The 12220-nt window shown below is 57.0% G+C and overlaps 4 protein-coding genes across 4 annotated transcripts in view; all 4 read right to left on the reverse strand.

Moving 5' to 3' along the window:
• LOC105549967 (mucin-1-like) overlaps positions 1-1190 on the reverse strand; it is a 14628-nt gene extending 13438 nt beyond the window's left edge. The window contains exons 1-3 of the mRNA XM_011994738.1: positions 1017-1190; positions 810-867; positions 36-591 (exon numbers count right to left, since the gene is read on the reverse strand). Of these exons, the coding sequence (XP_011850128.1) occupies positions 36-591; positions 810-867; positions 1017-1154 (752 nt within the window). The 5' untranslated portion in view covers positions 1155-1190. The remainder of the gene's footprint in view (positions 1-35; positions 592-809; positions 868-1016) is intronic.
• Positions 1191-2808: 1618 nt separating this feature from the next.
• Positions 2809-4765, reverse strand: LOC105549887 (chromosome unknown open reading frame, human C17orf74). Its single transcript, XM_011994585.1, has 3 exons — positions 4560-4765; positions 4336-4393; positions 2809-4198 (listed from the first exon to the last, which is right to left on the reverse strand). The coding sequence occupies exons 1-3, from the start codon at positions 4695-4697 to the stop codon at positions 2874-2876; spliced, it is 1521 nt and encodes a 506-aa protein (XP_011849975.1). The 5' UTR covers positions 4698-4765; the 3' UTR covers positions 2809-2873.
• A 3606-nt stretch (positions 4766-8371) lies between these two features.
• On the reverse strand, positions 8372-9642 carry SPEM1 (spermatid maturation 1). The gene is made up of 3 exons (XM_011994584.1): positions 9480-9642; positions 9322-9382; positions 8372-9128 (listed from the first exon to the last, which is right to left on the reverse strand). The coding sequence occupies exons 1-3, from the start codon at positions 9621-9623 to the stop codon at positions 8404-8406; spliced, it is 930 nt and encodes a 309-aa protein (XP_011849974.1). The 5' UTR covers positions 9624-9642; the 3' UTR covers positions 8372-8403.
• A 1227-nt stretch (positions 9643-10869) lies between these two features.
• Positions 10870-12220, reverse strand: part of NLGN2 (neuroligin 2) — a 10619-nt gene continuing 9268 nt past the window's right edge. The window contains exon 8 of the mRNA XM_011994739.1: positions 10870-10963. Coding sequence (XP_011850129.1) covers positions 10870-10963 — 94 coding nt within the window. The remainder of the gene's footprint in view (positions 10964-12220) is intronic.

Raw genomic sequence — 12220 nt, forward strand, 5'->3', positions numbered from 1 at the left:
TGTGGGCTGGAGTCTGAGCTGGGGTAGGGGCGGAGGTGTGGGCTTGGATGTGGGCTGGAGTCTGAGCTGGGGTAGGGGCGGAGGTGTGGGCTTGGGCCTGGGCTGAGGTGTCCTGGGCCTGGGAGTGGGTGCCCTCGGGGGTGCAGGCTTTGGAGTGGGTCCAGGAGTGGGCAGGGGTGTGCACAGAGGTGTGGGCCGTGGCATGGATCCAGGAGTGGGTGAGGGTGTGCACAGGAGTGTGGGTTGGGGAGTGGACCTGGGCCTGAGGTGGAGCCTGGGCTGCGACACAGTCTGGGGTCTTAGTCTGGCTCTCTTGGGGCAGGCGGCATGGACCCATGTCCAACTTGCTCATCTTTGGGAACTGGGAAGATGTCTGTGGCGTGGAGAGCAAGGAGGCTTGAGCCTTTAAGGCTGTGACCTGAGGGGCCTCCCCCACTCCCATCATCTCCTCCTTGTACAGTCCCCATGGAGACTCCCTGGGAACCCTGGCACGTCCACATTTAGGTGGCATCCAGCAGCATGCAGAAACCTTCTCATCATTCGTGTCTGGTATCCAGGAGTCAAGATGGTTAACGTGCCTGGGCAGGAAGCCTGGGCGATGATGGACGCGGGAAGAGACTTTTGAGCACAGGTTCTTGGGATCCACGGAGGAGCGAATACATATGGGATGGCTGCCGCTGCGTTGCTTGTCTGCAGGGAGAGGTAGGATGGGACAATGCTCTGGTTCCCTAGGGACTGAGAACTGGGCCAGGGATAGGAGAAAGGGGACAGGCCCATATCCCTGGGAGCCCACACAGGGGCCCACTCACCTTTGGGAAAAAAATGATGGAACAGAATCCGCAAGGAGCTCTTCAGATGCTTCCAGAGCTGAGGGGAGCGGGAGGGCGGGTGAGTCCGGAAGCAGAGTGAGCCCCTAAGTCCAACTCTTGTCTGGCCACACCCCAACAGCCCTCCCACCTCAGCCCCTTCAAGACCCCAGGGCTCCCCCAACCCTGCTACCCAGATCCTGCCCTGACCAGAGTCACCACATTGATCCACACGTTGAGCAAGATGAAGCTGCCCAGAAGAAGAAGAATCGAGTCTCCTAAGTCTTGGCACTTCCTGGGGTTGTTGCCAGAGCACACCTGGGCCCCATGATAGGCTCGCTCACCCATGGCCTGGGGTCCCAGGACTGCCTGGGCCCCCGGTCCTCACACAGTCACTAGAAGGAAGACTCCTGTTGTTGGGGAGGGGGTGGACTGAGTCATAATGAGGCAGGTGGTCAGGATCACAATGAGGAAGGTCGAGGAAGTGGAGGGCCCAGGGTGGAACTCTCTGGTAACCAGGTTTGGGTAACCAGGTATGGACAGTCAAACAGGGTCTGGAGGCCAGTGACCCTCTCCTGTTTCTCCATCGTTCCCTACTGCTGGGTGACTCACTCACTCATTCACTCATTCCATCACTCCCTCCCTCCCTCCCTTTCTTTTTTTTTTTTTTTGAGATGGAGTCTCGATCTGTCGTCCAGGCTGGAGTGCAGTGGTGCGATTTCGGCTCACTGCAATCTCCACTTTCCAGGTTCAAGCGATTCTCTGGCTCAGCCTCCTGAGTGGCTATAGCTGGGACTACAGGCATGCACCACGACATCCGGCTAATTTTTGTATTTTTCGTAGAGATGGGGTTTCTTTCTTTCTTTTTTTTTTTGAGGTGGAGTCTCACTCTGTCACCCAGGCTGGAGTGCAGTGGCGTGATCTCGGCTCACTGCAAGCTCCACCTCCTGGGTTGATGTCATTCTCCTGCCTCAGCCTCCTGAGTAGCTGTGACTACAGGCGCCCGCCACCACGCCTGGCTAATTTTTTTGTATTTTTTAGTAGAGACGGGGTTTCACTGTGTTAGCCAGGATGGTCTCGATCTCCTGACCTCGTGATCTGCCCGCCTCGGCCTCCCAGCGTGCTGGGATTACAAGCGTGAGTCACTGCGCCTGACCGAGATGGGGTTTCTTTCTTTTTTTTTGAAATGGATTCTCTCTCTGTCACCCAGGTTGGAGTGCAGTGGTGTGATCTCAGTTCACTGCAACCTCTGCCTCCTGGGCAAGGGATTCTCTTGCCTCAGCCTCCCGAGTAGCTGTGACTACAGGTGCGTGCCACCACACTAGGCTAATTTTTTGTATTTTTTTAGTAGAGACGGGGTTTCACCGTGTTAGCCAGGATGGTCTCAATCTCCTGACCTCATAATCTGCCCGTCTCAGCCTCCCAAAGTGCTGGGATTATAGGCATGCACCACTGCACCCAACCAAGACGGGGTTTCATCATGTTGGCCAGGCTGGTCCCGAACTCCTGGCCTCAAGTGATCTGCCTCCTCGGCCTTCCAAAGTGCTGTACAGGTGTGAGCCATTGTGCCCGGCCACTCCTGCAGTTTCATTTCAGAATCCTGAACCCTTCAACCCTTGACTACACCAGAGACTGGGAAGACCTCTGCCTCAGAGCCTGGGGGAGGCCTGGCTGGAATCCAGAGCCTCGGCCTGGTCCTGTACTATGAGCTAAGTAAATTCCAAAGAGCCCCACTTGAGACACTGACTTCAGAATCCAGACCTGATCCTTTCTGGGAACAGGGAGAATAGAGAGCCTGGGTGGTTGTCGTCAGTCAGTGCAGGATCTATGTAGTGCATGGTGCGGACCAGGAGGGCCTGCTGGCAGCCGCATGGCCACTAAACCAAGGGGTGCCTCGCACCAAGAAGGGGACACTGGTTTCTCATTTCAGGAAGCCAAGGGCAGGGACCCAGGCTGGCCGAAGGAGTGGCACTCCTACGCAACAGACCACCACAGTGTTTCTTGGACTCTGTTTCCCTTTATTCTTCTCTCTCCATGCCCTGCCCCACGCCTCATATCCCCCTCTGGTCAGTTGAGTTTCCCGGTCTGGCTCCTGTGCAGGGAGGGCCTTGAGGAGGTGGCGGAAGCCGGTGGCAGTGAGCTGGACCTGGCTCCGCTCTCCTGCACCTGCCGCTTCAGCTCCAGGCTGTCGTACACCTGATAGTTGGCATTGCCCCCTGGATTCCGGCTGAGTGGGACGAACATGGTCGGGGGTGGGGCAGGATCTGCAACCTGGACTTTGGGCCGGGGCTTGGAGGAATGGGGAACCCGTACTGAGCCTGGGGCTGGGGTCCGTTGGTGGGAGGCCTCGCCCAACACCGTGAGGGAGGCAGAGGTAGTCAGAGGACGCCGGGCGGGCAGAGCCTCAGCCCAGTCGGCTGCCCAGCGCTGCACTTCATGGGGGTCCCGGGAGCTGTAGCCCAAGGGTTCCGTGGATGGCTGGGGGCTGCGGTGGGACTGGCCGTGAGTGTGACCAAGCAGACTCCGCCGGTGGGACTGTGGGGAGTGGTGCTCCCGGCAGCCCTGGGCCTCGGGCCGGGCGTTCTGGGACACCAAGTTAGGGGGGCGCTCAAAGCCCTCCATGCCACGCCGCCGCTGATCCCAGGAGTCATACAGTGTCCGGCCCACTGAGGGGTAAGGGCTGTGCCCCCTGGGGACCCAAGCGGGGTTAGGGGGCAGCCGGCGGGGAAGTGGTGGAGACGAGACCCACTGCTCAGCCTCCACATTGCCCCACAGTCGGGACTGGGAACCGTGGGGCCCATAGGACTGCAGCCTCAGCTCAGACTTGGCCTCTACACGCTTGGGCATGCAGCGCAGCTCAGGTGACAGGTAGAGAGAGGGTGGTGGCAGACTGGCCAGGATACCACCCTGGTGGCCCCACAGTCCCACATTGGAGGGCAGACCGGCTCTCTGATAAAACCCACCCCAGCCGCGACGTGGGTACTTGGGATACGGGAAGGGCAGGTTGTCCTGCTCCTCCAGGTAGGAATCCAGGTCCTCCTGATCAAAGAAGGGCACTCGGCGTCGTTGTGACATCTTTTGGCTGCGATGTGGGTGATGGAAGACTGAGCGGCTATGGGGGATTTGTCTGTAGTTCTGCGACTGCTGCTGGTGGTTGCAGCAGCGACGGAGACCACGGCGGGCGTGGGGGCGGCGGCGGCGGCGGCGGCGGCGATGATGAAGACAGCAAAGACTGCTGCTGTGATGGCTGGAGAAACGGTGGCAGGAGAAAGAGGAGTACCGTGTGGGTCGGGCCATCTTCACCTGCACAGGGTCCAGGATGCAGTGGATGTGGACGTCCTGAGCCTTGTCTGGGGGACCACTGGGGGGACTTTCGCTGGCCTGAATTTCATCTGGGGAAGGCAAGAATCTATGAAGTCAGGGCAATTGTCAGAAGAGCTCAATGTTGGGAACACTGGGGCCTGGGTTTCTAGGGCCATTGTCAGGGGCGGGGATGGGGGTGCCCTACCTCTCCAGCAGCCACACTTACTTTTCCGAGTAGTCCAATCAATCATCTTGTCTAAGGCGTTCTGGAGTCCATGCCACATCTGGGGCAGAGTGGCAGAGAGTGAAGGCCAGGACCTCCACACCCAGCACCACCACCCCTGCCCCTGCCCCAGTCTAGACCGCACCTGCAGGTGGAGATGTAGGCTGCAGCTGGCTCCCACCCTCAGCCCTCTTCACCCCCAGAGATGGTCCACAATCATCACTGACCATAGTTGTCACGTTGATGCCAATGTTGACAAGAACGATGAGGCCCAGCAGCAGGAATAAGATGTCCTCGGCATCGTGGGGGCTTTCTTGGTATTGATTGCAACATCCCAGGGTGTTATGCCATAGCTGGTTTTCCATGGAGGGGGGGGTCCTAGGGCCACCTGGGCCACCCCCCTCCACCCCCACCCCCGGCCCCAACCCACACTGCACTCATGCCAATCCCCGGAGATCACTACAAGCTGGTAAGGGAGCCAGGTCACAATGAGGCGAGCTAGCGAGAGTCACAATGTAGAGGTGGCAGCTTTTATCCATTCTGCTGGTCCCTTCTACCACCATCTCCAGCCGTGGCTCCTACTTGGTAGAGCCCGGTCCCCAGATATCCCAGATCTTAGTCTGTTCCTCTGTCTCCATGAGGCTTGCTTAACCCCACACCTGGTTCCTGAGCTGAAGACAAGGTAGTTAGAGAATGACAGTCATCACAGGGGTTGAAGCATGCATAAGATATGTCCTGTTCCATTGTTCTTTTGAGACATTATGGCAACTTACATAGCCTGTTGGTGTGCCTTCCCCCATGGTTACTTTGGGGCCAGCAGCTAGGGTGACTAGATGGGCGGGTGACACTAAAAGTCCCCTCAGGCATCACCCTGCTGTACTAGTCCCTCCCTACTCTGTCCATTTCCCTGTCAAAATTCCTCTAGCTCCCATCTCTGCCCAACTCTTCCTGGCCAGAGACTCCAGCCCTAGGTGTTGGTGGTCCGTGAGCCCACCAGCCCCTTCGTCACACTGACGTCTGCCTCACTGAGGTTGCTGCCTCTGCCAGGAACCAACCCCAGCCGTGGTTTCTCCATCCTAACCACCTGCACTCCCACCAACCCACCCTTACATGGTGAAAAATAGTTAAGCTACTACCTTAGGAAAACCCGGGCTGGGCACAGTGGCTCATGCCTGTAATCCCAGCACTTTGGGAGGCCGAGGCGGGTGGATCACCTGAGGTCAGGAGTTCCAAACTGGCCAACATAGTGAAACCCCGTCTCTATTAAAAACACAAAAATTAGCTGGGTGTGGTGGTGCATGTCTGTAGTCCCAGCTACTCGGGAGGCTGAGGCAGGAGAATCACTTGAACCCAGGAGGTGGAGGCTGCAGCAAACTGAGATCTAGCCATTGCACTCCAGCCTGGGTGGCACATCGAAACTCTGTCTCCCAAAAGAAAGAGAGAGAGAGAGAGAGAGAGAGAGAGAGAAAACCCGCCGTGGCTCACGCCTATAATCCCAGGCAGGTGGATCACCTGAGGTCAGGAGTTGGAGACCAGCCTGGCCAACATGGAGAAACCTCTACTAAAAATACAAAAATTAGCTGGGCGTGGTGACGGGTGCCTGTAATCCCAGTTACTTGGGAGGCTGAGTCAGGAGAATCACTTGAACCTGGGAGGTGGAGGTTGCAGTGAGCTGAGATTGTGCCATTGCACTCCAGCCTGGGTGACAGAGCTTGACAGTCTCAAAACAAACAAACAAACAACCCAACAACAACAACAACAGAAAACACATGCAATAAACAAAGCACGAAATAGATGTAATTGTTAATATGCCAAAAAGAGTGTTTGACTTAAAACAGGTGCATCACTGGGGTCTGTGGCACCCTGGAGACTGCAAGCCATTTGTTCATACAGTGAACCACTCAGCAGAAAGAAAGGCCAGTGAGCATTTCCCATCCAGCCTCCAAACACATAGTAGATGTTCAATATATATCCACTGAATGCAATCCATTGAAAATGATCAGTAACATTAGTTGAATGAGAGAAGCAGGGCCATTTGCAAACGGTCCATCTGCTCACATTCCAGGAATCTGTCTAGAGTGGAAGGTGAAGTCCAGTTCCCTCAGCCCGGGCTCATGCACCTGGTTGCTTGTTCCCAAGTGGTGTGTGTGTGCATGTGCTTGTGATCCCAGTTGTCTAGGAGAAGGGCAGGGCCTGAGTTTGAGTTTCTGAGTTCACACGGCGAACTGGGGAAGGTGGGAGATTCTGGTGGGTCACGCTGGCTCTGCAGCAATGGGATGGAGCATCTGAAGCCATGAGCTTGATCCTCAGTGTCTGTGTAACCATGTGCAAGACGCTTAGCTTCTTTGAACTTAGTCTCCTCACTGGTGACATAGTGAATTAATCAAAGGAGTGAGGTCACAGAGGGCTGTGATGTTACAGTGAGGTACCTCTTGAGGGAGTCCCCAATACTTCTTTTATTATTTTGAGATGGAGTCTTGCTCTGTCACTCAGGTTGGAGTGCAGTGGTGCCATCTCAGCTCACTGCAAGCTCCACCTCCCGGGTTCACGCCATTCTCTTGCCTCAGCCTCCCTAGTAGCTGGGACTACAGGCGCCTGCCACCACACCCGGCTAATTTTTTTGTATTTTTAATAGAGACGGGGTTTCACCATGTTAGCCAGGATGGTCTTGATCTCCAGACCTCATGATCCACCTGCCTCGGCTTCCCAAAGTGCTGGGATTACAGGCGTTAGCCACCGCGCCCAGCCAAGGGGCCTCCCAATATTTCATCCTCTGCTCCAGTCCTTCTTGAGTATAGGATCTTCAGGGTGAATAGGGAACTGTGAGGGACTAGACGCCCTCTCAGCCATCCCTCCCTAAATAAATAGGGCTTACGTGGGAACCAGGCCTCACCTGTGGCTGCAGCCTAACCCTGGGCTCTGGCAGGCACCAGCCTTCTAAGGAGCTAGGGCCATGGAGATGGAGATCTCTCCTGTAGTGCAGGACTGCACTACAGGACCTGGAGTAGAATTTAGGGGCTTCTCTGTGCACTAAAGAAAACAAGGTATTAACGGGGCATGGTGGTGCCTGTTGTCTCAGCTACTCAGGAGGCTGAGGCAGGAAGATTGCTTGAACTCAGGAGGTTGAGTCTCCAGTGAGCCATGATTGCACCACAGCCTGGGTGACAGATCAAGACCCTGTCTCAGAAGAGGGTAGGAAACAGGCCCGGCACAGTGGCTCACGCCTGTAATCCCAGCACTTTCAGAGGTTGAGGTAGGCGGATCGATTGAGCCCACGAGTTTGAGACCAGCCTAGGCAAAGTAGTGAAACCCAATCTCTACAAAAACTAGTGGCGCAGCCAGGGAGGGGTGGCCTACACCTATTATCCCAGCGCTTTGGGAGGCCGAGGAAGGCAGATCACCTGAGGTCAGGAGTTCAAGACCAGCCTGGCCAGCACATGACGAAACCCCATCTGCACTAAAAATACAAAAATTAACCGGTCGTGGTGGTTCACTCCTGTATTCCTAGCTACTTGGGAGGCTGAAGGCGGGAGAATTGGTTGAACCTGGGAGGCAGAGGTTGCAGTGAGCCAAGATTATGTCATTGCAGTCCAGCCTGGGTGACAAGAATAGGACTCTGTCTTAAAAACAAAAACAACCACACACACACAAAAACCAACCAAACAGAAAACAACAACAAAAACAAACAACTAGTGGCCCATGCCTGTAGTCCTAGCTACTCAGGAGGCTGAGGTGGGAGGCAGTTGGGACTGCAGTGAGCTGTGATTGCACCACTGCACTCCAGCCTGGGCAACAGAGCAAGACCCTGTCTCAAAAAAAAAAAAAAAAAAAAAGGAAAGGAAAGAAAACAAGGTAGAGGCAGGTGAGAGCCTTGGAACCCAGAGGGCCTGGGAAAGGCTGAGGACAGGGATAGGCCTTTGAGGCAAAAGATTGATGAGGGTCCTCAGGGCTCAGGGCCCTGTGGCCAGGGACAGCATTCTCTTCACAGCCACAGCTTCTAGGTGTTGTGTGGGCCCTGGCACCCCAACACCACCACAGATCACCTCCTCTCTCCTTTTTATTTTTTTCCAGTCACCTCCCAGTCAGGGAACGGTACACCCAATTCTTGCTTGTCCCCTCGGCAGTGCTGGATCCGGAGGCCAGAGGGTAGCAGCGGGACAGGGCCTCCACCTCCCGGGTCAGTTCCCGTAGCCGCCGCCTCACGTCCCGGGCATCATACACTATTCGGCCTGAGGAGCGGCACCGGGAAAATTCAGGGACGACTGCTGGGCCCAGGATGGGAGCTGGGACAGGCTGGTACTGAGCCGCCTCTGCCTCTGGCACCGCCCCCTCCCCACTTTTCTTGTGGCTAGGAGCCTCAGGGCTGGGAGGTGGGGGGTTCACAGAATACACATAGGCCCTTAGGCCCAGCTCGGACCGCATGTCTGTTTTGAGGGGCCTTTCCTCTATGGTAGGCTGGAAGCGGATGGTCTGGGGAGGGGGCTCCTGGGGGTCCTGAGTCCAGGGAACCCAGGTCCCCTGAGTGCGCTGGAAGCCTTCCCAGTCCTCAGGGCCATCCCAGTGGTAGGAGCAGATGGCTGGGTACTGATAGGGCTTCTCATCATCAGTGTCAGGAGCCCAAGCTACTGGGCAGTGAGCACAGTGTGTGGGAGAGCCTCGACGGCGATGGCGGCGAGCTGGGGGCGGGGTCACAGTCATCTTCACAGGGTCCATGGTGCACCGAAGATGGACTGCAGGGGAACTCTGCTTCTTAGAGGGCTGGGTCTGCTTTCCGAGTGAGGATGACTTAGGAGCGTCTGTGGATGGGGAGAGGTGAGACTAGTGGGGAGGCCAGCTCCTACAGGCATGGAGAGGCAGGGCCCAGAGAGGGCAGCCGCACAGCTATGGTGTCCGAGAGGGGTGAGCAAGAAGGGAAGGGGCTAATTTAGGGCTGAGGCTAGAGCGCCTGATTTCTGCCCCTTCTGTGCCCCAGTCCCCACACCTGCTTACCTTTCTCACAAATGGTATCATGGAACACTTGGTATAAGACGCCACGGAATCGGCTCCAGAGCTAGGTGGGGGAAGACACAGTGATCCCAGGCAGGCCCTGGCCGGCAGGCCTGCCCCCACCATCCCACCAGCTCCCTCCCACCCGGCCCCACCCTGACCAGGGTCACTATATTGATGCTAATGTTAATGCAGATGATGAGGCCCAGCAGCAACAGGACAGAGTTGCCCAGGTCCTGGCAGCTGTTGGTGTTGCAGTTGTGATACGAGGCCCAATCGGGCCTCGGCCGCTCAGCCATGGCCATGGGGTCCCTAGGACCACCAGGGCCCTTACGCCCCCAGCCCACTGTGCCCACAGTGTCCACTGACTGCCTGCCTGTCCCTGAGGGTCTTGGGAGTGAACGGGTCACAATGGTGCCAGGCCACTCCCCTACAGTGTGCCAAGGGACTACCCTGAGTCCTGGACCTGTGGCTGACCCTCTTGCCTGAGCCCAGGCCTTGGCAGAGAACACGCCTCTCACCTCACATGCCTCTGCTGAGTTAGCTGCCTACACCAGCCCACTGGACCTCCGGCCTGTTTGACATCTGTCCCCATCAGCCCTGTCCTTCCATTACAGAACGACACCAGGCTCCAGTCTCGGCATAGACACGGGTCCTGACGTTCACTTGCCAGACATATTACCGTGGCAACCAGACCCCAGCACCCACTCCCCCTTCCTCTCAGACCTCAGAGCTGGTCACTGAAAAGAAGGGCTGGGGGTCAGGACCCCTCCTCCCTCGTCATTTCCCCAGGGCTTGTTTCTTCAGAGACTGCCCTCCCCACAACAGAGCAGGCACAACCAACAGTTAAACTTTTATATTTACAATATTCTCTTCATCTTTTGCCAGGTTTAAAAATGTGTACAGAGCCGCAAAGGGTTGGGGTAGGGATAAGGGATTGTCGGGATTGTTTTGGGGAGAGGAGCTGGGCATTGGAGTCCGTGGCTGAATCATGGGGTCCCCCAGCCCCCCTCCCATGCCCCAATTTGGGGGGCATCTGTCTACAGGGTTCAGGGCCCAGGTCTCTAGCATTTGGAGGGCATGGCTGTTTGGAGAGGAGCTAGACCAGGCAGGGGAAAGGATCAGAAAAGAACTAATTTTCCATGGATGGAGGTAGGAGGAGAAGGGATAGTCAGGAGGCAAAGTTCTGGGGACTCAAGACCAGGGATTCTGGATTTGGGTGTCAGTGGAAGACAGCACCCCAGCCCCTATTCAAGTTTGGCACTAACACCCCACAAAATGCCAGCAGATGAGGACTCTCCCCTCGTCCACTGTGTCCCTTAAGCCCTTCCAGACATCATTCTTTTCCCAGAGGCCCTCTGGGGAGTCACCTCACACATTTCAAATTCTTCCTGCTGGTGTCTGCCCAAGCCCCATCCCCACTGCCCCCTCCATCTGTTCCTCAGCACCGCTGACCTCATTCTCCCCAACCTGTCCGGTGAGACCTTCCTCCCCGCTGCCTCCCCTCCACCCTTCAAGACTCCTTTCTTTCAGCCAAGGAGGGGGCGCGGGTCAGAGAAGGGTGGTGAGCTGAGGAGAGGGCTGGTCTGACACTGAGGTGGGGACAGCTTCAAAGAGAGTGACGGAGGTGAAGGGGAACGGGGAACTGAGGCAGGGCAGGGGAGACATGGTGAGGAGAAGAGGCACAGGCGGGAGCCCCCTCACGTGCCACATCCCTCACCCTGTATCCTGCTTGCCCTTAGTTTCCCCTGCCCCGCCTGGGACTGGGAAATTCTTGGCACATTTTGGGGGTCTTTCCGCTCAAATCCACCTACACAGTTTGGCACGGATGAGCAACGCTCTGAGGCCTGAGGAAAAGGCTGTCCTCGGACCCCAGTGAGGGCTTTGGTCAAACATGCATGGCCTCTGCGGTGGGTATGTTGCCATGCCCCCTACCCCCAACTCGGGAGCAAGGGCTGGGCCTCCTCCAGGTTTGTTCACCCTCCTCAGCTCCTGCCAACTAGAAGTCTGTGCTCACCTGCCATGTGAGGAGAAACTGAGTGCTGGGTCTGAGGCCTGGGGGAGGCAGGGAAGTGCTGGGAAGAGAGGGGCCGGCTGCCACATGCAAGAACATGTTTCCACTCAGAGAAATGCGTCCTGGACCACGGGAAAAGAAGCTTCCAGGCAGCACCGGGATGCGTGGACTCCTCCCTCCCCCGGCAGGAAATCTGTGTCTGTCCTCTCTGGAAGGTGAGGGCCTCCCTGGCAGAACGTGCTTCATCTGACTTGTGCCAAGGCGGGTGCAGGGGGAACATGCTTCGCTGGGGTGGGGGCAGGGGAGGCAGGGGCGAGGGGACTGATTTCCTCGCTGCTTCCCAGGCTCCATCCTCTGTGGTCTGGTGGCCAAGGGTCACTGTTTGTGAACACACCACTTCCAGGGTCTCCAGGGGGAGGGAGAGGGGAGGAGGTGGGAGAAGGGATGAGGGAACAGGATTCTGGGGTACAAATCCCCACAGAAATTCTTTGAGGGGGCCAACATGTGTCCAGGGCGGCAAAAAAAACCTCACCCTGCACATGGGAAAACACACCCCGTTGTGAGAAAGCACACCTCCACGCGGGAAAATACCACATTCCACACACCGAAGACGGGTGTCCCAATGGAGGGGAGAAAACGCCCCCCAGTTGTTCAAAGGCCCAGGTCCAGAGAAGAGACGGGGCTTCTCTGCGTGGGAGAGACACGCACCCCAGGGAGGAATCCCATGTCCACCTCAGTGCTGCTGGATGGCGTGACGACTCCACAGGAGAAAAGCCAGTTGCCAAGTTCTCCTCCCTGCCTTCAGAGTGGCCGGGCCAGGGAGGGCCGGGGAGGAGGACCTCCCCACGCCGCCCCCTATACCCGAGTGGTGGAGTGGGGGTGGGGTAG

This window comes from Mandrillus leucophaeus, unplaced genomic scaffold (assembly GCF_000951045.1).
Source record: "Mandrillus leucophaeus isolate KB7577 unplaced genomic scaffold, Mleu.le_1.0 Scaffold46, whole genome shotgun sequence".
Lineage (NCBI taxonomy): Eukaryota > Metazoa > Chordata > Mammalia > Primates > Cercopithecidae > Mandrillus > Mandrillus leucophaeus.

What these genes read in the sequence shown, in the direction of transcription:
- LOC105549887 (XM_011994585.1), bottom strand. Translation starts at nt 4,697, where the DNA reads ATGGAAAACCAGCTATGGCATAACACCCTGGGATGTTGCAATCAATAC. An exon ending in GCATCAACGTGACAACTATG is followed by an intron (nt 4,394 to 4,559) that starts GTCAGTGATGAT and finishes ACTCTGCCCCAG; the next exon opens with ATGTGGCATGGACTCCAGAA. An exon ending in TGATTGGACTACTCGGAAAA is followed by an intron (nt 4,199 to 4,335) that starts GTAAGTGTGGCT and finishes TGCCTTCCCCAG; the next exon opens with ATGAAATTCAGGCCAGCGAA.
- SPEM1 (XM_011994584.1), bottom strand. Translation starts at nt 9,623, where the DNA reads ATGGCCATGGCTGAGCGGCCGAGGCCCGATTGGGCCTCGTATCACAAC. An exon ending in GCATCAATATAGTGACCCTG is followed by an intron (nt 9,383 to 9,479) that starts GTCAGGGTGGGG and finishes TCCCCCACCTAG; the next exon opens with CTCTGGAGCCGATTCCGTGG. An exon ending in TGATACCATTTGTGAGAAAG is followed by an intron (nt 9,129 to 9,321) that starts GTAAGCAGGTGT and finishes CCCCATCCACAG; the next exon opens with ACGCTCCTAAGTCATCCTCA.